At 41.9% G+C, this 23423-nt stretch overlaps 1 protein-coding gene and 1 pseudogene across 2 annotated transcripts in view; one reads left to right on the forward strand and one right to left on the reverse strand.

The window, feature by feature from the left end:
- Positions 1 to 23423, forward strand: part of Wwox (WW domain containing oxidoreductase) — a 985794-nt gene that overhangs the window by 259070 nt on the left and 703301 nt on the right. For both annotated transcript variants that reach the window (XM_035442699.1, XM_027410805.2), the window contains exons 7-8: positions 13456 to 13641; positions 22912 to 23176. In XM_035442699.1, coding sequence (XP_035298590.1) covers positions 13456 to 13641; positions 22912 to 23176 — 451 coding nt within the window. The remainder of the gene's footprint in view (positions 1 to 13455; positions 13642 to 22911; positions 23177 to 23423) is intronic.
- LOC107979364 lies at positions 19142 to 19731 on the reverse strand (annotated as a pseudogene).

Genomic DNA, 23423 nt, shown 5'->3' on the forward strand with positions numbered 1-23423 from the left:
TGGGGGTGGGTTTCCAAGCTCAGCAGCTTCACGCCAATTTATGTTTGTTTTATTTACTGCTCTTTTTCTGTTGTTTCCATGGAGGCTGGATTTGCTATGCCATTCCTACAAAGGTGAACAGACAGTATAATCTCCATTCTGCCTCTTACCACTGTGTTCCTTCCTCCTTTTTATGTAAAACATACTTATTATTTCTTTGAAAATGCCATACATGTATAAATTTTCTTTTGTTCTTTAATTCTCACAGTCATTTTTCTTTTTTCTTTTCTTTACTTTTCTTTTCTTTTCTTTTCTTATCACATTGACCTCGCTGAACATTTTGTTCTTGTATAGCCCAGGTTGGCCTCAAAGGATGACCTTGGCCTCCTAGTCCTCCTGTCTCTATCTTACAAGGTAGACCGATGTCTTCTTGTGCTTTAAGACATGTGTTGTGGTGCTCTATCCTCTGGCCATGATGTCGGTTTTGCCTATTTGTGCTCTCAGAAGCTGTTAGGCCTACTAATGTTTAGCTTCATGAAGCCGTGTTCGACCCCCCATGTTAGATAAGTGGTTCATGGGTGCTGGGTGAGGGAACATCCAAAGACCCACCTACCCCTCAAGACTATAAACATGTTTACCAGTTTCTGGGGTGACAGACTTGTTTTTCAATAGTGTAGCCTTTCATAATTGCTTATGTTCCTGTAAGTAACCGTCACCCATATTTCTGTAAGCAACTCCAGTTAATCTCATTGGTTCAGCAAGCTAGATTTGGGTAAAATCCTTTCATCATTCTATTATTGATGTCCTTTCTGGGGTGAGTGAATGTATTTTTTTAAGCATCCCCTGAAAAAGTCATCCCAATAAGCCTGCTAGCTGAATCTCACTTAATTGTTTTGTAAAGTGTTTTTCTTCACTGATCTTCTCTAGACACAGGAAATAGTTTTAACCTGTCTGTGCTGGCTCCCTGGTCCAGCTACTTTGAAGCTGATGACAAGGGAGCCACCTACAAATCTAATCTTCAACTTCATGGGCGTATGCTGTTCTCAAGCATGGCTGTATTTCGTTATTAGCTACTCCCAGGGCCCACAGAGTCCCGGAGGATGTCAGAGTACATTAATTTTTATCACAACATGGAATCTCCCAGGTCTGAATGGCAGCACATAGCTGTCAAGGGCTCTCTGAACTCTATTACAGCTCCATATATCTCTAGGCAAAACAGAGGAGAGAGTCATCATTGGTGAGAGAAATGTACAAAATGCATGAGCTGCTGTATTGTTGGACTTGACCATGTGCTTAAGCACATTGCACACACTGTTTTTTCCCTATTGTTCATGTAAGTCCACCTCTGTCTCCCCTTATCAAATCCTTCCCTCTCCCTACATGAGAAATACCCAAAGTGTGTAAAAAATAAATTCTGTTTGCATCATGCATCTTCTCATCAACCAATATTTTCCAACTGTTCTATGAATATGTTTTAAAAATGAGTGTTCCTGTCTTGAGAACTTATCCATCCACGATATCACCAGGAGTTTATACATAATGGATTATTATGCTTAATATCACTTTATATCCACAAAATGTACTTTTAATGGAGAATGCTAATGCATGCCAGGGAAGTCTAGTTATTTGATCATTACTTTTATTCTACCTACTTGTCAATAAAGTACAATACTTAAAGGTTGCAATTTGCCTGGAGAGGAGATGGCTCTGGTAGTATTTTAGGGGCTTTCAAGCCCATTGTGGGTATGGGGAAAGTGGGGCTCACGGGAGCTCATCCCTCCTCGCTGAAGCATGCCAGCCCAGCATGCTTCTTCTGCTAGCTTACTCCCTGTTCCTAATACATCTGTGAGTTGAGTTGTAGAGTTCACTGATGTCCACTGTGGCCTCTGAAGAGATTTTAATGTTATTAGTAAAATTCTTTCGGAAGACACAATTCATTCATCCCTAGGAACCATGAGGTTCCACCAGGAGAGACTTGGTGATGGTGCCTTCTTCGCAGTGTATGGAAGTTGTGTTCAAATGTGCATGCAAGATGATGTGAGGGGCCCTGTCTGATGTTCCTCACCCTTCCCTCCCTACTTGTCCACATTGTGCTGAACATTGATTTTCCATTTTATCATATATTCCCTGGAAACGGGAACACAGGACAGTAAAATGCTTAAGTGCAGAGGACAAGTTTGGAAATTGCTAGAATCTGCACCAGAGAGTCAGGCCCCTGCACTGTAGATATCATGCCAATCCGGCTAAGTGCACAATTATCAAATCGATGCCTTTTTCCCTAGAAAACCATGTTGGGGAAGATGTGGGCGTTACTCTGTTTTACACCCCTGCTTTGGAATCAATGAAGTTGAGATTTCACTGCTGGGACTTGGATGATGGGATGAGAAAATATAATCAAGATAATGGACACAAGGCAAAAATTTAAGAAAATAACTAAAACAAGAGTGTTTTCATTTTCTGCTAAGTGTCTGTACTGATGTTTCGGAATCTGCTCTAAGAAGTTGCAAATGGTGCATGAAATGAAAAATTCTTGTCGGTCTCCAGGGGACAGAGCCAGAGCCTTGCTCTCCTCTTGGTGATTGTTCGGATTGTTTTCTCTATTCCAGCTGAAATAAAAAGAAAATATTAATTAAGCGTAACCAAGTTATTATGACAGCAGAATCCACTCCTGGTTAATTATTGTGTTATTACCCAATGGTGTCCATCAGATTCATGGCATCTTTGGGGCCATGACCCACCCACAGCACAGTTGACAATCATTGACCACCCAAGCTGGTTTTGCTGTTATGGGTTATCACTCCTTTTACATGGTTTCTTTCCTCCTCTATTTATAGATGAGGTACTCTTACAGGGACTCTGAGTGAGGGTACTGGGGACAATCTAGTAAATGTGGAGTGCAACCATACATCTATTTTGTGTGTCTGCATTCTTTGTGGGTACCATCTCCCCAAAGTGGATGCCCAGGTCTAAAAAACAAGAAACCAGGCAAAATATTAATAGCCTGTTTTAGGCACCCACCTTGTAATGCTAAACAGTTTCCATTCATTCCTTCTCTGGGAGAACACACTGCTAGTTACAAGGTAAGATTGCCAAATGGTTTTCTTAATGGAAGACGGCTCCGTATGCCTTTTGCATCAAATTTCACAGTATTTCCAAATAGTATGAATTCTTGCAAGTCACTTGAGCAGTACCCCAGATGGTATGACATTCTGTTTCTAGAAGGAAATGGAATATATTTCCTTTTGCCTTGCATTCCATTTAGCTCATTCTTTCGCTTGATCTGAAATGGGATCCTACAAAGTTACAATTGTTGGACCATCAGAAGGGTCCTTACTTAACCTGGAAAATTCCACTTTGTTTGTAAGGCATGCTAAAAATTTCATTGTCACGCCATTACTATGACTCATCTTCATGGTGGTGGCTTCTGCTGCTCTGAGACTCTTTTAAAGGCCCATTTTCCTTTCTCACATTTGACATTCTGGGCTGTCTTGGATTCCTGGAGACATGATGTAGCAATCTTGTCTCCAAATCATAAACACCTGTCTGTCTTTATCGGGCATTTCTCTTCACCAACTTAAATTGTTCTTAGGTGATATATTGCCAGATGAATGCATTCCAATATGCACAAAAGGCTTACTTGTTTTAAAAAGTTCATTTTTATTATGATTGTGTGTGGGGGGGGTGTTCATGAGTGCAGGTGCCTGGGGAGGCCATAAGAGGTTATCTGGTCTGATCCCCTATAGCTGGAGTTATAAGGAGTTATGAACCAACGAATGTGAATACTAGAATGGACCCCAGATCTTCTGTAAAAGCAGTGAGTGCTCCTAACCATTGAGTCATCTCTGCTCCTCAAGGCTCAGTTCTCACTGCCTGCCTTGCCCTCTGAGAACAGACTTCCTTCCTTCTGCACACTGATGTCTAGTGCCACAGAAAGACTGTGGCACATGGTAGAAAGTGTGAAGAAGATGTGTGACTAGACTGATGGTACATAACACACCTGAGAAATTGACCTTTAATTTACAATAAATATGAGGGTATTCTGGGGTTCACTTGTTCCTAGGTACTGGTAAGGAGCTTCTTTGGACACTTAGAGGGCATAGTTGAGAAGGACCGTGGATGTGTAAGTTGAGTTGAGAAAGACCGTGGATGTGTTGAGGATACATACTGATGGGATTGGCTCTACTCAAAATTGCTGTAACATCTGGTAGTTTGCAAGCACTGGTAGCTTGACCTTCACCTAGGACTTGAAAGCCGGGGAACTTTTAGTATCCACATTTCCAGTTCTGTGCTTCTTTTTATTGTCAGTAAGTCCAACAACCTTGTGTTCTTCTTCCTTTGTCTCTCTGTTAATCTCAGCAGGGCTGACTTTGTCAAAGATCTAGAGGAAGCCAATGAGAACCTTTGAGGAGGGGCCTGCTCAAGCTTCAAATTGAGAGTCAAGGACAAAGGAATGACCAAGGGTGCCAGAGGCTTTAGAGTCACTCTTGGGAGAAGGGGAGAGTGGTGACACATGGCATGGTCAGAGAGCTGTAAGATTCCACACAGTGCTGAGACAGCATTCAGTTGGCTTGGTGGTAGCAGGTGTGTTTGAGCTAGGGGAAGAGAATGGACACACACATTTCAAAACTATAGAGGATGAGTCGACACTGGGTTGGCTGTTCAACTCAAAATTGCTCTAGCATCAAGTGGCTTTTTTTTGTTTTTTCTACCCTCTGGCCTTTCTATGTCTTTTTGTCCCCCCCCCCTTTTCTCCACTCCTTTTCCTTCTTCAGTGATTTTTCTCCTATCTAATGGTCAAAAATTGTGTGTGTGTGTGTGTGTGTGTGTGTGTGTGTGTGTGTGTGTGTGTGTGTGTGTGTGAGAGAGAGAGAGAGATAAAGAGAGGGGGGAGGAGTTGGAGGACAGCCTCAAGTGTTGTTCCTCAGGCTCTGTTCAGTTTTTAAACTATCATTTACTTATTCTTTGACATTTTCATTCATGTATACAATGTATCTTGATCATATCTATTCCAACTCTCCTATTTTTCCAGGGCACCCTAGAACATGTGCCACTCTCAACTTCATGTCCTCTATCTTTTAACTCACTGAATCCATTTAGTGCTGTCTGTTGGAGTGTTGGCTGACCTTGTTGGTTTGTCTTGCACGTGTCCCATACATGTGACCACAGCTTGAGTTCATGAATACAACAGACATGTCACATCCTTGAGGCAGGGACGTAGAAGTCACCCAGTAGGCTAGGCTGGGTGGCCAGCAAGTCCTGAGAATACTCCTGTCTCTGACTGCCCAGAGCTGGGGATTATAAACTCACATGCTCCTCCCCGACCCTGACATATGGGTTCTAAGAATAAAAAAATCAGGTCTCCAAGTCCATGTAGCAATCACTTTCACATCTGAGCTGGCATCCACAACACTTTCTGTAGGATTTGATGAAGCTCGTGGAAAACAGGTATGACCCAATAGAGAGAGAAAGCCTGAAATTGGAGTAGGCAGCATGTGGGTCTCTTGGGAGGTAAAGGTTCAGGAAGCCAAAGAAAGCTCAGCTTTCCTGATCAGTTTAGCCACAGTCTCTGGACAGGCCCCACCCTTCCACATCCTGCCTCCACACTGCTCTCCTTTTAGGAGAAAGCACCAGTTAGTGCTTTCTCAGCTAGTCAGAGCCTGACTGCATGATTGAGAAGCTTCACTACTGTCACTCAGAAGGGTACATACAAAGCTGCCTGCTGGTTCATCATTAGGACTCCATCCCTTGGGTGGCCCATAGGCAACACATCGACTGCCAGGTAGAAGGGGCTGCTGCTCTCCAATAGGATCCTCACAGCAACTGGAAGACTAGCCAGGGTCTATTCCCCAGAGATGGACAGATGGGGCAGTTTCTCCATGCCGATTCCTCCAGCGAATTCTCCAGTGTTGAGCATGGAGGCTGGTCCTTGCTGCTTCCATCACCTGGTCCTTGCCACCTCCATCACCCTTCCCAGGTCAGAACCCACCTGCGGACAAAATTCTTCCCTTAAGCTGCTGACTAATAACATCTGCTCTGGGATTCATTGATGCTGTCTTTATTTCCATCCCATCTTCACAGTTTGATCCAGACTTTACTTTGATGGCCTGTAAATATTCATCATCCAAGGCTCCTTTGAATTGCAGTGGCTTTTAGTTAAAATTGAGTAAAATGTACCATTTGAATAATAAAAAACCTCATTAAAGGAAAGCTAAAAGAATTCTTTTCCTTTTGTACAAGCCAATTAGGTACCCTCATAATTAAAAAAAAAAAGTCAAGCACATTATGGTTTCATATTCCATAAGCCTGTTTTTAATTAATAGAGGTGACATGGTTTAGGTGCTAGGTACATATTTTGCCTCTGGTGTTGTGCAATTAACATTAATGAAGGTAATAGAAATGTGGTGAGAGAGTAAGGTGTCTCCTAAGTCCTTAGTGCATGCAGGCTGAGGTCTTTAGTGGGTTTCCATTCTTCAGGACACTGCATGGCAAGAATAGAGGTGCCCAGAGAGGACCTGCAGCCACTGAGAAGGTATAATATTAAATTTCTCAATGGCTACACAATGGTGAAACTGTCCCCAAAACAAGTATTCACAGAATTACATTTTCTTTTGTGGATAAAAGGGAATGATGTGGAGCTACCATTTAACCCCATCAGTTGTATTCTACTGTTCTATGTAAACAGGTTTACATAGACTTACTGACTGCCATGACCTTGCTAAGAAGTAACTGTCCTGGGCTAGAGTGGCAACACTTGAGTCTCTCCATCCCAGTTTGGATATTGTATTAGTTCCTTGTGGCTGTGACAAAAGCCCTGACAGGATTTCGGTCCATAAGGTCAGGGGGGTATCTCTGTGGCAGAGGGCATTTTAATCCATGTGAATTGAAGCTGCCCCCCTGTGGCCCGCAGGAAGCAGAGAATAGGTCCAGAAGCAGGGCCAGGCTGTGTAACCCTTTAAGGCCCACTCCCAGAACTAGTTTATGACAGCTAGGCTCTGTGTGCATAATATTCCACCACCTCCCAGTGAAGCTCCAGCCACTGGGGCCAAAGTCCATAGCCCCAGGCTATGGATGGCATCTCATGTTCAAACCAGAACTATCTTTCATCTTGTTCTTCCTCATTTATTTGTATACTTTCCATTTTTGTTATTTCAAACATTTGGATTCTAACATCAGGAAAGTTGCCTCTAATTGCATTACTAATTCTATAATAATGTAATGATCAAACCTACTGTCTTCCTGTCTAAACAATGGCAGCAAGAATGCATGTTACCAAGGTTAGCATGAAAGTTAAGTGAGCTATGTACCCAGAATCCTCAGCAAATGTCTACTCCACTGACACAGGAGGGAGAAAAGCACCTTTGAGAAGTGAGCAAAATATTAGCCTTGTAACCAAAAAGGAGCTCAGATATAATAATACACTCGCATGTCTCCCTCCAACACACACATCACATTTTGCAAAGCTTCTGCCTTGCTGCAGAGCCTCCTGAGAACAGGTCTCTGCTTTGGTGTGAAGCAGGGTGATGTATGCAGTGAGATGCTGATGGCTCAAAGCTCTCAGGTCCAGTCTTCAGAGAGTAATGACACCATTTGGAGCTGTTGATTGACAGCCTCAGTGCACACCATTTATGAAACAGGAATTATTCCAGAGAAACACAGCTGACCCCAGCCATTTCACCATGCTTATTTTTAGGTGGTAATTAGTTGGAAAATAGATCAAGCAACAGAAATATATATCATGATCTCTTAGCAAGATCCAGATTGTCCCATGAGAATTTCATGAATTTTTAAAAATGTGATTTATCAATATGCTTCTTTCTAGCTGTGCTATGAATCCTTTCCACCAAGCATTTAAACAAACTTTACTATCAGTTCTTTATAAACTTGCCAAAAACCTAGAAAAGTAGGGTGTGCCTCCAAATTTGTTTGTAGAAAGGCCATGTTCCCTAGATGTCAAAAGCAAAGTCCTGTGACGAAAAGAAAATGACAAACCAGTATCACACAAGAACAGACACAGAATCTTCAACAAAATGCCAGCAAAATAAAAGCAATAAGGTATAAAAAAAGGATTGTATACTTAAGATATGTTAAGGAATTCAAAGTTAATTATTCACAAAATTCAATCAATAAAAGAATTAAAAGTCTGAGAATTAAAGAGTCATCTGGGTGGATATAGAAAAATTATTTGTATTTTTCTTCCTTGATTAAAAAAATACTCAGTAGACTTGGAATCAAAGTGCATTTCTTCACATTATTAATGGCTCCTACAGAAAGCCAACAGCTAATATTGACACTAAAAATTTGAATGCTTTCTCCCTAACACCCAGAAATGGACAGGGGTGTTAGTAGCCAGAACTCATCCAAATTGGAAAGGAAAAATTAAAACTGCCTTCCTTGTAGATGAAATCACTTTGCATGTATAAAATCTCTAAGAATTCAAATTGAGAAGTATTAAAACTCACAGCCAAGTTCAGCTGGATTGAAGGGTGACTGTTCAGTATGCTGAAGTGAGTTCGTTTCTCCGTGGGAGCAATAACACCTCCAGAAGGAACTGAAGAAAATCATTTTACTTGCAGCAACATCAGAAAGAAGATCAAGAAGCAGTTTTGAAACTTACAAGTAAATTTAACAAAATGTGAAAAGCTTAGACATTTGAATGTATAAAACATTGTTGGAAGACATTAAAGGACATTCAAATGAATACCTACATAGCCCATGTTCATGGATAGGAGGATGTGATACTGTGTAGATACCAGTATCCCTCATGTTGATCTACAGGGTGTATTCTGTTTCCTTCAAAACTGGAATTTTAGTCTTGAACTTCACATGAAAATGAAAAATCGGGAGCTGGAGAGATGACTCAGAGGTTAAGAGCACTGGTTGCTCATTCTGAGTTCAATTCCCAGCAAACACTTGGTGGCTCACAACCATCTACAATGAGATTTGGTCCCTCTTCTTGCCTGTAAGCAGACATGCAGGCAGAACACTGTACACAGAATAAACAAATAATTAAGAAAAAAAACTTGAAGATTCTCTTTTAAAAAGGAAAAGAAAATGAAAAAGACGCTGAATAGACCAGCCAAGGATGGAAACACAGAAGGAAGCCTCTCACTTCCCAGTAATTAAAAACACAAGGTGTTGTGACCATGGACATTAGAGAACTGAATAGAATTGAGGTTTTAGAATTGATTTTTTTCAAACTCTGGTGCCATAGTAACTCAGTGGGATAAATAATAGCCTTTTCTATAATTGGTTCTAGAACCACTGGGTATCCATCACAAAAGAATGAAGCTGATTCACTTTCATGCATCATATACAGAGTTAGCTGAACTAGAGTCAGTAATAAGTCAATAAAAACCAAACCACTATACTCTAGGAGGAAACATACAACCACAATTTCATTGTGACATTAGAATAGATAATGATTTCATAGGCCCAACTCCAAAAGTACAAGGGAAAAAAATGAATTCAAAACAAAACAAAACGAGAATTCACTAAAATTAAACATTTTGTGTTGCAAGTGAAGCCATCAAGAAGGCATAAAAAACAACTTATAGAATGGGAGGGATATTTGAAAACTATGTATCTTGAAAGGGCTTCATCTATCATATATAAAGAACTTTGATAATTCAACAGTAAAAGGATAAAGCTGTTAGCTCCAAAGTTGACATAGAAACTGAATACACATTTCTCCCAAGAGGATATGCTAATTACCAATGAACTGTGGTGACAATAATGTTTGATTTATTAAAGCCACTGAAGATCTAAATAGCAAAGCAGCCATACTAGTTAGATATAGAAGCTAGGTTCACACCTTTAATCCCAGGACTCAGGATTAAGAGGTAGACGGATCTCTGTTAGTTCAAGGCCACAATGACTACACAAAATTGATCGCCTCCTAAAACAAACAGCTCACACAAAGGTAATCTCAGTACCTGCGATCAAACACCTTTTATCCCAGCACTAGCAAGGTGGAGACAGAAGCGATATGACTGGGTGGAGAAAGGAATATAAGGAGGAGGACACAGGATCTGAGAGCCTTTTGCCTGTGAGGATTTGTGGGGACAGGACTGCCATTTCAGCTGGGTAGATGTAAGATCTACTGACTTGGCTTTTTTTTCTTCTTCTTCTTCTTCTCTGATCTTCAGCTTGAAGGTTGAACACCAATACCAGTCTTTGGGTCTTTTATTTTTCATGCTACAATGAACGCATAAAAAGGTTCTCAGTGTCATTAGCCAGGAGAGAAATGCAAATGTAAACCACAATAATGTGATCACTCATGTTTGCTAGTGTGACACAGGGATTATGTAGACAGAAATATTGTAAGAGCCAGAGGATAAGGGAGCTGCTAGGAGCTACTTCCCTAAAGTCTTACCAGCATGAGCTGAACAAGAATAACAGCAATAGAGGTGCTAACATGAGTGAGGGAAAGACCACAGGGCCTGAATCCAATACAGAGAACTATAAGCAAATAAGGAATACTGAGATTGGGAGAAATAGCCTTTGCCAGGGAATAGCACTCCAATTGGTTATCCAATACCAAATGGTCAGCCCTGAAAAGATACATACAAGTAACATCATACAGACTCAGACTGAAGAGGTTCTATTTGTATATTTGGGGGGAGGTGTGTGCATATTCGACCACTCACACACACGCATGCATGCCTATGTATGTAACAACAATAATGGAAAAAGAACCCATGAATTCAAAAAGGAGCAAGGAAGGGTACACGATATGGTTTGGAGGAAGGAAAGGAAAGGGGGAAAAGGTTATAATCCCACTATAATCTCAAAAGATAAAAGATAAAGAAAGAAGAGACAGGTGGCAAAAGTGCCGTAAAGATGCAGGTATGTGTCGTGAGTGCACTGCTGGTGGGATGTGAATGACGTGTCCCACTTTGGACAGCAGTTTGATTCTTCCTCAGAAGTTAAACACAGCATTATTCTGAGCCAGCAATTCCATTTGTAAGTGCATACTCAAGAGAAATAAACAGACACTTCTCCAGAAAGAACTGGCAAACAATGTCCATAGCAGCTATTTTCACATTAGCCCGAGTCTGCAAGCAACCCATATGCCCATCAAAGGTTGAACGGACAAACAAGATGCCGTCTGTGCATGCAGCAGAGGATTTCTCAGGCTTAGGAGGGAGGCCAGTACCAATTCTTAGTACAGCGGGAAACCCTGAACATCATGCCAGGTCAAAGAAGACAGTCAGAAAAGACCAGCTGTCATCCTGCTTACATGAGATGATCATGTAAGACAAATCTATAGAGTAGAAAGTGTATTCATTGTGTGTGGGGGTGGGTGCCATGCAGTTGGTGACGGCTAATGAGTTTCCTATTATACTTAAAGTTGCTGTAGTTTGAATTGGTGATGGGTACTCAACTCAATGTACAGTAGGTGTGAATTGAATTTCAGGATTTTTTTAAAAAGTGGAAAAATAACAAATGCCTAAAAGGGAGAAAACTAATCTGGCCACCTCCTCCATACCCAGCACTAATGTTTTCTATATTTTCTTACTTGGTTGACTGCACAGGGAGACATCCCGTTTCCCTTGCTTTTGGTTTTGTCTTGATTTTATGTTATCACATACATGAACTTGTTCCTATGTATTCCCTCAGATGTGAATGTGTGTATGTGGTTGAGTAGGTATGGGCTAAGGCTGGTGTGTGGAAGTGGAACAACTTGCAGGAGTCTGATCTGTCTTTCCACCATGTGGGTTCTGGGGATGAGACTCACTTCATCTGAGTTGCTGGCAAATGTTTTTTATCCACTGAGCCATCCCAGTGGCCTTGTTTTTTGTTTGTTTTGTTTTGTTTTTGAGACAGGATTACACTGTATATGCTAGGCTGGCCTAGAATTCACTGTGTGGCCCCTGCTGACACCTGCCTCAGCCTCCTCAGTGTTGAGATGACAGGTGTGAGCCACCACACTTGTCCTGGCATTTCCCTTTTTGGAGAAAGCTGTATGACACACGTAGTCACCCAAGCTGACCTTTGCTTCCTACCTTTTCAGTTCATCTGGGAAGGTCTGGGAACTTCTCAATTCGCTGTTGTGTATGTATCTATTCTATTGGGCGTCATGCGTGGGTGACTTCTAGTTCTGTTTATCTGTGTAATTATTACTCCTCTTTATGTACACACTTGGACTCTTTTCTTAGGTAAGTGTCTTGGAAATTGTTGATTTCCTAAGATCAAATATCACAACCTGGGTGACTTAAAGCAACAAATTCATAGTTTCTTTCTTGGAGTCTCTGTCTGAAGCCAAGATGTCTACTGATGGACTCCTTCTTGGTGGCTGTAGGAGCCTTGTCATAATTCTCCTGGCTTCCTAAGGTTGTTCTCAATCCTTAGCTTTCTGAAGCTTGCTCATCTATTACTCAGGTCCCCCCTATCCCATTGATGTGTATACAAAAAATAATGTATATTTTTGCTGCATAATGGATTCTAAAACAAAATGGACTTGCTTGTTATATGCTGTGGGTTTCATACCATTTGTATAAAGCCTACTCCACAGAATAGTTTCCCAAGTTTAATTTGTTGCTTTTATGTTCCAATTACAAATACAGTAGAGATCCTTGAAGATCTGTCATTGTGTAAATTAGAATTTTTTTTGTAAAATGTATTTATTAGGATTTAGGGCTTTCAATCAAATGGAAGGGTTACTTTTGTTGTTAAAATTGCATTTATAGCACATCTCTTCTTACTTTTCCCCACATTCATTTCTAACAGGTAGATTTAGACACACACACACACACACACACACACACACACACACACAATGAGACAGGGTTTCAGGTACCCAAGGCTAGCCTGGAATTCATGTAGTCAAAGATAACCTTGAACTCCTGATCCTTCTGCCTCCACCTCCTGAATATTAGGGTTACATACATGCTTGTTTTATGTGGTACTGAGTATGAAACCCAAGGCTAAGTATGTGCTAAGCAAACATTCCACTGAATTATGCCTCCAACCCTAAGAGGAATATATTCAAGTATCTGACTGCCTCTATAAACAGAAAATATTCCCCTTGATAGGTTTATTTAGTACCTAGCATCAGACCCCAGTGTCAGCCTTTCTTGTGGTGTGTCTTTTTTATAAGAAAGGAAATGAACAGGCTCCCCCTGTGTATTTGGATGGCTATTTTGATCAAACACAAAAGTGGAACTAATTGTTTGTACTAAAAGCAGAATTCACTAGAGACTGTCTTGTGTGTTCCAACTCTAGTAAGCCACCCTTATCCTGATCTACCCCTTATGGTTCTGGGTTAGCATTGATGTCTTGTGTCCTGAGAAATTCTTGTTGCTTTCACCTTGAGGTCATTGCCCATTTAGAGTGATGTGGTATCCTGTCATATCTCATCTCTCACTAGATGGAATCTTGAAAACCCTGAGAAATGGGTTATTTCTGAGTAGATATGGATGGCACCTAGTTTTAGATCATCAGTTTGTGCCTGATGTTGTCTGTTTCATTGTGTAGGTCTCTTCATGTGCTTGTGTGTAATGCGGGGACTTTTGCTCTACCCTGGACCCTCACGAAAGATGGCCTGGAGACCACCTTCCAGGTGAACCACCTGGGACACTTCTACCTTGTCCAACTCCTGCAGGATGTTTTGTGTCGCTCAGCCCCTGCTCGTGTCGTCGTGGTCTCTTCTGAGTCCCACAGGTGGGTTTGAATTTAATTTGATATTTTCCACTTGCCCCTTTGTTTACAACATCTGAAAATTCTCTCCAAGGCTCCAACTGAAAATAATCTTGACTTGAGCCTGGAGAGAGGGCTCAGCACTTAAAAATTCTTATAGAGAACACAAGTTCAGTTCCCAGCCCTCAGGTAGGTGACTCATAGCCACCTGTGACTTCAGCCATAGAGGATCCAGCACCCTCTTCTGGTCTCTGCAGAAATCATCACACACACACACACACACACACACACACACACACACACACAGAGAGAGAGAGAGAGAGAGAGAGAGAGAGAGAGAGAGAGAGTCTTAAAAATACTAATTTTGATTAGATTCATATGAGAAACATGAATTGCACAACCTGGCTTCATTAATTTTTCTAGATCTTTCTATATGTGTAGTCATGGGGAATTGCTTGTGGGGGGTACTGTCTAGAGTAATATAGAGTGATTTTACAATTATACCTTAGGCTCCCCATTGATTTCATTCAGAGATGGAATAATAATTGATTAAATCTGAATGGCATGACCTTTATTGATTTGTAATTCAACAACTTCAAAGTCTCACCGAGAGGAAAGCGCAGTTATTCTAGCAGGGGAAACAATGCAGTTAAAGGCCTCGAGATGAAATCCAATTGTTTTATAATGAGAAATTAGGGAATTCAATGCAGACATTAGCAGTGTAATTGCAGAAAGGGAAGGACTGTAGTTAGCGAGTATTGGAAATCTGGCCATGCCTCTTTCGGTTAGAATTTCAATTTACACATCAGATGGCGTTTCTTTCTGATTGCCATTAGACTATTCAGTCGACGAGAAAGACATCTGAAAACATCGTGCTGTTTTCAACATATTTGTGCTGGAGTTGGATAAACAACTAACTGTTTCTAAGAGAAGTGCTGAGAAAAGACAAAGGGTTTTCTGGGCTGTCGAGGCAAGATTTACAGCTTGTTAGGGAGACTTCTCTTCCCAGTGTTCCTGGTGTTGGGGACTAGAGGGGCGGGGGTTGCCTCCTTAGTAAAGTAGCTAGGGATAAATAAATAAATAATAATGTGCCAAGGACTATTTTCTTTCTCTTCTTCTCCACCTTAAGTCCTGAAATGTTTTGGTGACCCAGAATGCGGCTTATTTTTTTAATCATACTTCCATAAAATGTAACCCCTGGGACTTTGAAGAGGGAGACCAGCCAAGGGTTAGCTTGAACCCTTTATCACTCCCAAACACAGGGGCTTATGGTGTAAGTGACACACCGCAGACAGATTTACTCTTGCCAGTTTAAATTTATGATGGCTGCAATGAAAGGGAAACTCGGGTAATAATCCTCCCCTGTTCGAAAAGACACGAAACATCTAGTAATTAGGTAGTAACAAAATCTGGCCAGGCTTATCTTTGCAAATCACACCAGGTTTGTGAAAGAAAGGGAGTGGCCCCTGCAAAGCAGTGAAGGAGGCTACTGTGGGGGCAGGCAGGAGAGAAAGCTGTAGAAATAAATCTGCCAGCCCCAATCGCTTACCAGATGTGGAGGGCACCACGGGATATGTTTAAATGAGCTGGTATTTAATGGGAGACAGTGTAGAGGTGTCAGCTGCTCACTCCCTCTGTAAAGCTGTCTCAGATGCCATTTCCTGGGACGCCTTTGTTCTCTCTGTAACCACAGTGTAATTCCTGCTTACTTGGAGATCCAAGTCCTACTTTCATTTTAAAGATGAATTTGGAAGGAAAGACTGTGGCCTCCTGAATGAGATTCATTGTCATTTCTAGCGAGGCCTAACTGACATGTGTGTAAAAGACCTGCATCTGTGCGCCGACTGGCTCTTCTCGTCCACTTTCTTCTTATTAACATTCTTACAAAATATTAATTCCTACAAGCTGGACGTTTATTTCTCTTTTGTTGCATTCCTGAGCTCCAGAGAACAAGCATGGATGCCAGGCACACAGACAGAGCTGGCTCACTACTGAAGAACCCAGAGCCGAAACCAAACTGTAAAATGCAAGTGTTGATATCTAATTACCTCCATAAACCTTGGCGGAATCTCTTCGTTGGAGTCAAGACCCCCTGTTAGGGGAAAAATAAAGTCTTATGTTTGCAGAAAATATTATACTGGATGCCCTCAGGCGAATTATTTATTAACCACTCTCTATCTTCACTGTGTTTTACTTACTTGGAGTCTGAGCGAGTGAATTGAGTTTCTGCCTGTCTAAAATATATCATAATGAAATGGGAAGTTGGCTTCCACGCTGTGAAAATTTTTCAGATAACAATTAAAATAGAATGAAAAGAGCAGAGAGCTGGTCGTACAGCTCTAAGCAGCCTCAGCACTAGAAACTGGCAGGCGAATATGTACAATCAGAGACACAGTCACACACATATAGTTACACACATGCAACAACCCCACATAACCAGCCAGAGTCCCACACTCACTCAAGCCCCCAATCTCACATGTAGAGTCTCATACATATACAGCCATGCAAACAACCAAGTACAACCACACATAGTCACATATACACTCATACCCCAACACAGCCTCACCTTTGTAGACTCTCAGACACATAAACACATAAAATTGCACATAACCAGAAAAAAACACATATACTACAAAGTTATATAACCATGTCCACAGTCTCACATAGTCACACAACCATACATAGTCCCATATACAAAATCACACATGTGCAGTCACAACCACAGGAAACCACATATAGTCAGAGATAGACATCCCAGTCACACATAATCACACACAATCATAGACAAAAATCATCCCATCACAAATGTACACACACAGCATGCACATGTCACCACAAACACACAACCACACACATACAGTTACACACACTCAGAATTTCCCATGCAAATCCACTTCTGCTACTTGAATACACTAGCTGTTGTCCATGTGAGTCCATTCTCATTTAATTTTAGTTTTGGAATTAAAAATTGTTTCAGCTTTATCAGAGACATATGTAAGAAATAGAAGACAGGGGCTCATGGGGGCAGTCAGTATCTGGGGAGTAGATGTCAGACAACCTCTTTATTGACAGCAGGGACACTGCTCAGACCTTGACTTTGCCAGACTTTCAACTTGAAAACAGCAGGCAGCCTTGAAAAGCTGCTTTGCTTCCTCTTGAGCAGCCAGATCAATGGGTCATGTTCTCAGATCCTCACTCACTTCTGCATGGATGGACCAGTTGTTAGTATTCAGGCATCTGTACTGGCCTGTCCTTGGGGTTCTGACAGGACACGCCCTCAGCTGCAGTCACTAAGAGCACCTCCTGTGCACATTCACTACCTTCCCTTTTAAAAGGGCCTTGCCCACCTCCCATTTTTCTTTCTCTGCTTCTCTGCCTGTCTCTCTGTCTTTCTTCCCCCTCCCCATCTCTCTGCCTCTCTTTTCTCTTCTGCTGCTCCTGTCCCCAGAGGCCAGTAGCCCCTCCCCTCTCCCCCTTTTCCCATTTACTTTCCTTCAATAAAAAAAAAAAAAAATCCATCCAAGCTCTGTGAATTGGCATCTTTCTCTTGTGCGCTGCTTTTTTGAATTACAATACCAGAAGTGTGCCCACCCTTCCCACTTCCTTAAGAACTGATGGCATAATCTAGTGAGACCTTCAGGAGTCAGGGTTCCATGTGCCCTGCGGTTCCATCGGCAACACTAAAGAAACAATAGATATTATAGACAAGTTTACTTTGCCCAGTGTTCCCCAGTCATGAAATCAGGGGCCCATCCAAACACCAGGAGACACTACCTGCAAATGTATAACCAAGAACTTTGAGAGGGTGATCTTCATGGTCAGTGTTTACCTTTCCAAGTGAGACTTGGAACTGTATTTTTTGTAATAAACGACACTTGCTATAAGTTCTGAGTTCTAGCCTCATGATAGCCTTCAGTTGTAAAATCCCGGATTAGGTTTCCATTTTAATCCTGACACTGCCTACTCACCAAGAATTCCCAGCCTAGCATTTGAACCAGGTAGACAAATGACTGGCAGTTGGTGTTAATACCAGAGGGGTAGTGGAAATGTAGGACACAAAAATGGCATTGCTAGCTGTGCTACTGATCTTGGAGGGACGATGATGTCACAAAACACTGGGAGTAACATCATAAAGCTGGTCCTGAAGAATGGATATTGAATTACCGTGAAAACTGAAATCTCAATCTCTTTTTTCAATCTATCTGTCTTACCACCAAGAAATCCTTGTGTCATCAAGCTGGTAGAGCTTCCAGGAAGAAGTGTCCTTAGTCTGGGTTCATGTGAATGCTTTGGCTAGGGAGATTTTATAAGAACAAGAGAAATAAGCATTGAGTGAAGGGTGCCATATTTATTCCATACCTTTCAGAGATTTGTGTGTGCTCAAACATCCTTCTGTAACACCTCATTGCCATATTAAAATCAAGTTGAAAAGTAGTATCACTTCCCCTTCACAGACATATTTTTTTTAGTTCACTATGATGGTGTAAGTCTACTATAAAGAAAGCATAAACTAGAAACAAAATAACAACATTGAACTACTTGGGCAGATCTATAGGGAAGACAAACTAATGTAAACCACCTGCACAAAGACTGTCAACAGTAGGCTCCACTGCAGATTCCAGTGCTACCAATCAAACCTCACACCCCTGAACCCCAGGACATCCAAGAGTGCATTCACTCCTCATTTGCAGAGTTGATGCATGGGACTGAAGGTTCAGTCAATGTTAAAACTGTGCACATATATGAAATACTAGCTGGAGACTCTGAGAATTCCACCCAACCTTCATATCTGTATGAGTGTCCATGGGGCAGTCATCATGGACCATGATTCTTGTCTTTGCAGGGTGCCTGCCTGCGCTTGTCCCCCCAGTAGTCATCCCTTCCCTCATAACAAAGACCCTGAAAATTTTCACATCTCTTGCTAAGTTCTTTTTGACTTGGACAATTAAGCTTGAAGTCTGGAGTCCTCCTGTGGCTTCAGGACATGTAAACAGGAAAGCAACAGTTAGGTGCAAGGTGTCACTGTCATTCCCTCGGTGACATTATCATTGCTGATTTCTGGGTAGCAGCATTCTGCATCTGAAGTGAATGTCACTGAGTCCTGGGAGAGAGGAATATTATTTCTGTTAACATGACTGTCATCTTCTGCAGTGGTTTGAATGAGAAATGTCTGCTATTGTCTTGGACATTTGAATACTTGGGTGGTGGCAGTGTTTATGTAGGTTTATGAGGTGTGGCCTTGCTGCAGTGTGTCACTGGGAATGAGCTTTAAGTGTTTAAGAACCAGTGCCATTTTGAGTGTGTTCTTTCAGCTTTATGTTTGTGGTGTGTGCCATGGCTTTGTGCTCCTGCTGCCATGTGTTCACTCCACCATCATGGCCTCTAGCTCTCTGGATTGATAAGCCCAAATGAACACTTCCTTATGTATGTTGCTTTGGTCATGGTGTTTTATCACAATAACAAAAATTAACTGACACACATACCTTGTTTTTCTTATGTTTTTTTTTTTTTTACTTGTATCTGCATTTATTTTATGCTGAATTTATTCCCTTGCCATAAGTTTTTGTTTCTTCAGTTTCTTCTGGGATATCTTTTTCTTCTGTGCAGCCTCCTCTTCTGGCTTTGGAACAATCTGTTCCTTTTCCGTGAGGATCATTTCGATGTGGCAGGGGGAGCTCATTTATGGGTTAATCCGACTGTGAGCTCTGTAAGTTCGGCGAAGCATCTTAGGTGCTTTTTTCACCTGGATGTGTTCAATGACCAGAGAATCTACGTCTAGACCCTTAAGCTCAGCATTACTCTCTGCGTTTTTAAGTATGTGCAGCAAAAATTAAGCACTCTTTTCAGCCACCGACCCTGTGTCCAGCCCCACGGTTTGGCCCGGGTGCACCTGCCGACTCCACCATTGTATCGCCGGAATGGCACACATTGCTTCTTCAATGTGACATCTTTCAGGTATTTGGTGGCTTTTCGGATATGCATACCCTTGATGGCCTGGGTATTCTTAAAGTGAACCCGGAGATTTGAACCTCTTGACTTGCATGATTTTGTAGGGTTTTCTGGGTCGAGAGAGTAGCGAACCATCTTCACAGGTTACCTAAGGTCGCTTACAGGAAGAGCTGTTTTTCTTAGTTTTAACTGATACAGAACTGTTCCTTCAAAGGAGCAAGGTTCATTCTTGATGCTTCTTTGCCATTTGTACTTTGTTTTCCATAGTCATTTTCTGCAACATTCTTATCTTGTTCCCTTACTATGTGCACTGGTTAGTATTATGTCAGCTTGACACAGGCTTGAGTCATCGGAGAAGGGGGGACCTCAATTGAGAAAGCACCTCCATGGTTTGGGTGTAGACAAGAAAGCCTGTAGGGCATTTTCTTAATTAATGATCGATGTGAGAAGGTCTAGTCCACTGTGGATGGGGCCACCTCTGGGCTAATGGTCCTGGGTTCTTTAAGAAAGCAGGCTGAGCAAGCCAGGTAGAGCAAGCCAGTAAGCGGCACTCCTCAATGGCCTCTGCATCAACTCCTACTTCCAGATTCCCACTGTGTTTGAGTTCTTGTCCTGACTTCCTTTGATGATGAACAGTAATGTGGAAGCATAAGCCAAATAAACCCCTTCCTCCGTAAGTTCCGTTGGTCATGGCATTTCATTTCAGCACTAGTAACCCTAAGTAAAACGGAAATTTGTAGCACAAGTGGGGTATTTCTGTGACAGACCTGCCCATGTTGTTTTGGGGAGGATTGTGGAAGGACTTTGGAACTTTGAGCAAGAAAAGCCATTCAAGTGTTCAAAGCTTGGTGAGCTGTTCTGTGGGAGTGTAAAAGAAAAGTGTTGAGAGAAATGCTGACGGTGGAGGCCTGGCTTGTGAATTTCCAGTGGGAAGCTGGAGAGTTACTTACAGACCATTGGGACCACAGCACAGTTTCCATTTTGAGTTAAGATTCTGTAGTTCTGGTCATCTGGAGCTATAAAGTCGACTGCGACTAACAAGAGACCAACACTACTGAACTGAAACCTTTGCTTTATGGGGACAATTGATGCTGGTCAGCTGATGAGGAAGAGACGTCACTGGAGTGAAATCTTCTGGGAAGGGGTTCCTCAGACTCAGCACACAGAAGCTGTGTTCCAGATGTGTCCAAGGTTGTACCTCCTGCTGGCAGCTGAAGTAGTATAAGAGTCACCCAGATGGGACTGGTTTTGAAGGCATGGGGAACAGCTGAGGTTTGGCATTGTGCCAGGCCAGAAGAGGTCATTGTTGAAGGTGAAGCCTCAGTAGCAGTTGAAGGCCCAGGACTAAGGGGTCATTCAGAGAAGTTGAGGCTTGACACTGTGAAGAGATCCCAGGAGGAGCTGTTGGTAAAAGTGCAGGTGGCTGCGTCAGGAGACCCCAGCATTTTGGAGATGCCAGTACCATGGGATGACCACCAAGAATAGCAGCCAGAGCCTAAAAGACAAACTGTGTGCGTTGCAGAGGGTGGAGCCAGAGAAGTGACCCAAGGCACTTGGAGGACCCCAGAAGATTGTGAGTGAACCCCAGATATTGGACATTGAGTTATTTACAGTGTTGAAGCTTGGTTTTTGCTTTGTCCAGATTGTGACTGTGTCCTGGTTCTTCCCTCTTGAAATAAGGACTGAATTTTAAAAGAGATTTGGGGTTTTAAAAGAGACTTTGAATTTTTTTGAAAAGACTGAATTTTAATGTGTTTGAATTTATAAAGACTATGGGACTTTTAAAGTCATTTATGTTTTTTTAATATGAGATCTTGTGGATGAAAGCGAAAAGAAAGGTATCAGCTTAACAGTGATGTATTTGTGTGTCAAGTTGATAAGGAGTCAGTTGTGCTGCATAGTTTTAGGTCAACTTGACATAAGCTAATTATCTGATAGGAGCGAGAGAAAATGCCTTCATAAAATCAGGCTGTAGCAGAGCATTTTCTTAATGAGTGATTGATGGGGGAGGGGGAGGGCCCAGCCCATTGTGGGTGGTGCCATTCCTGGGCTGGTGGTCATGGATTCTATAAGAAAGTAATCTGAGCAAGCCGTGTCGAGCAAGCCAGTAAGCAGCACCCTTCCATGGCTTCTGCATCAGCTCCTCCCTTCAGATTTCTGCTGTGCTTGAGTTCCTGTCCTGACTTCCTGTGATGAAGAACAGTGATGTGGAAGCATAACCCAAATAAACCCTTTCCCCTCCAAGTTGTTTTCGGTCATGAAGTTTCGTCACAGCAATAGTAAGCTTAGCCATGATACTATGCAATGCCCAAAGTAGCCATAATGAAGCCAAGTATGGAGAGTCCTTAAACAAATATGATACTATCTAGAACATTCTTTTAGGTTTTTTTCTTATGATCCATTTTTTAAGGCAATAGCTTCCATTTTTTGACAAAGTGGCAGGTATACAGAAAGCAAAGAGCTGGTGTTTAACAGCTCTGTCAGACTCTAAAATAAATCATCAACTAGTTAGTTTGATTTGTGTGTGCCCAAGCCACGGGCATACTCAAAAACAGTAGACTTGGCCAGAACTTGGCCAGGCTTTGTTTATTTAATTTTTAAATGTAGAAGATTTTTGATGGCACCTCACCAAGGTTACAACCCTTTTATGATCATTAATTTTTAATCTGGAAAAGAGTCTTGGAGGCAACATGGCTCATCTGTATTAACTTAGATGCCCAAATGAAAATATACAGGACTCATGCATTTGGATAAAATAATCTCAGGGAAACACTGCCAAAGGTTAGGAACGTGATACTGCTTTCCTAATGCAGCCACCTTTTATCTAAGGCTTGTTTCTATTTAATTATCCTTGAATTTGTGGTTGAAAATATTGAGGCACACATGGACATACACACACGCAATACACACACACACACACACACACACACACACACACACACACACACACACAGAGAGAGAGAGAGAGAGAGAGAGAGAGAGAGAGAGAGAGAGAGAGAGAATTTTTCCTTTTTGATTTTTGAGATTGGATCTTGCATTGAAACTCAGTCTAGTCACTATAGCCCAGGCTAGCCCCAAGCTTAGGATAATTGTCTTGCCTGCCTGAAATTTCTGAATGTTATACATGAGGCTTGATTGAGGCTCAGAGGACCTTGAGTTTATTTGGTCTACTGCACTCCTGGGTATAGGTTTAAGCTTCCTCTTTGGATCAAACATCTTCTGTTTTTAAGGAACATGATGGTGAGGTATGCTAGATCAAATCTCCACAGTTTGTTCAGATTTCAAATCCAAAGCCCCATGGAAGCAGTGTCTTCTGTGTTCTATGTCATGCATTCTGTTTTTCAGATTTACAGATATTAACGATTCCTCAGGGAAACTTGACCTCAGCCGCCTGTCTCCATCTCAGAGTGACTACTGGGCCATGCTGGCTTATAATAGATCCAAACTTTGCAATCTCCTCTTCTCCAATGAGCTGCACCGTCGCCTCTCCCCACGAGGGGTCACATCAAATGCAGTGCACCCTGGAAACATGATGTACTCATCCATTCATCGGAACTCATGGGTATACATGTTGCTGTTCACCTTGGCCAGGCCATTCACCAAGTCCATGGTAAGTGGCTGGCTTCTGGTACTCCCAGATGCCTTCAGTCAGCTTCACAAAAGGGCCTGCTAACCCAGACCTGTGCGCCCACCTGTGGTCTTATTGTTGTCTGCTCTGTTATAACAGAATCATTGTCAAAGACTCTCCAACACATCTGTATTACCTTTAGATTGGATTTATTGTTCTACCAGAGTCTTGGCAGCTTGGATAAGAGATGTTGGTTCTCAGTGTTAGGTGGAGAACACCTAAAAATCTT

Source organism: Cricetulus griseus, chromosome 3, assembly GCF_003668045.3.
Source record: "Cricetulus griseus strain 17A/GY chromosome 3, alternate assembly CriGri-PICRH-1.0, whole genome shotgun sequence".
Classification (NCBI taxonomy): Eukaryota; Metazoa; Chordata; class Mammalia; order Rodentia; family Cricetidae; genus Cricetulus; species Cricetulus griseus.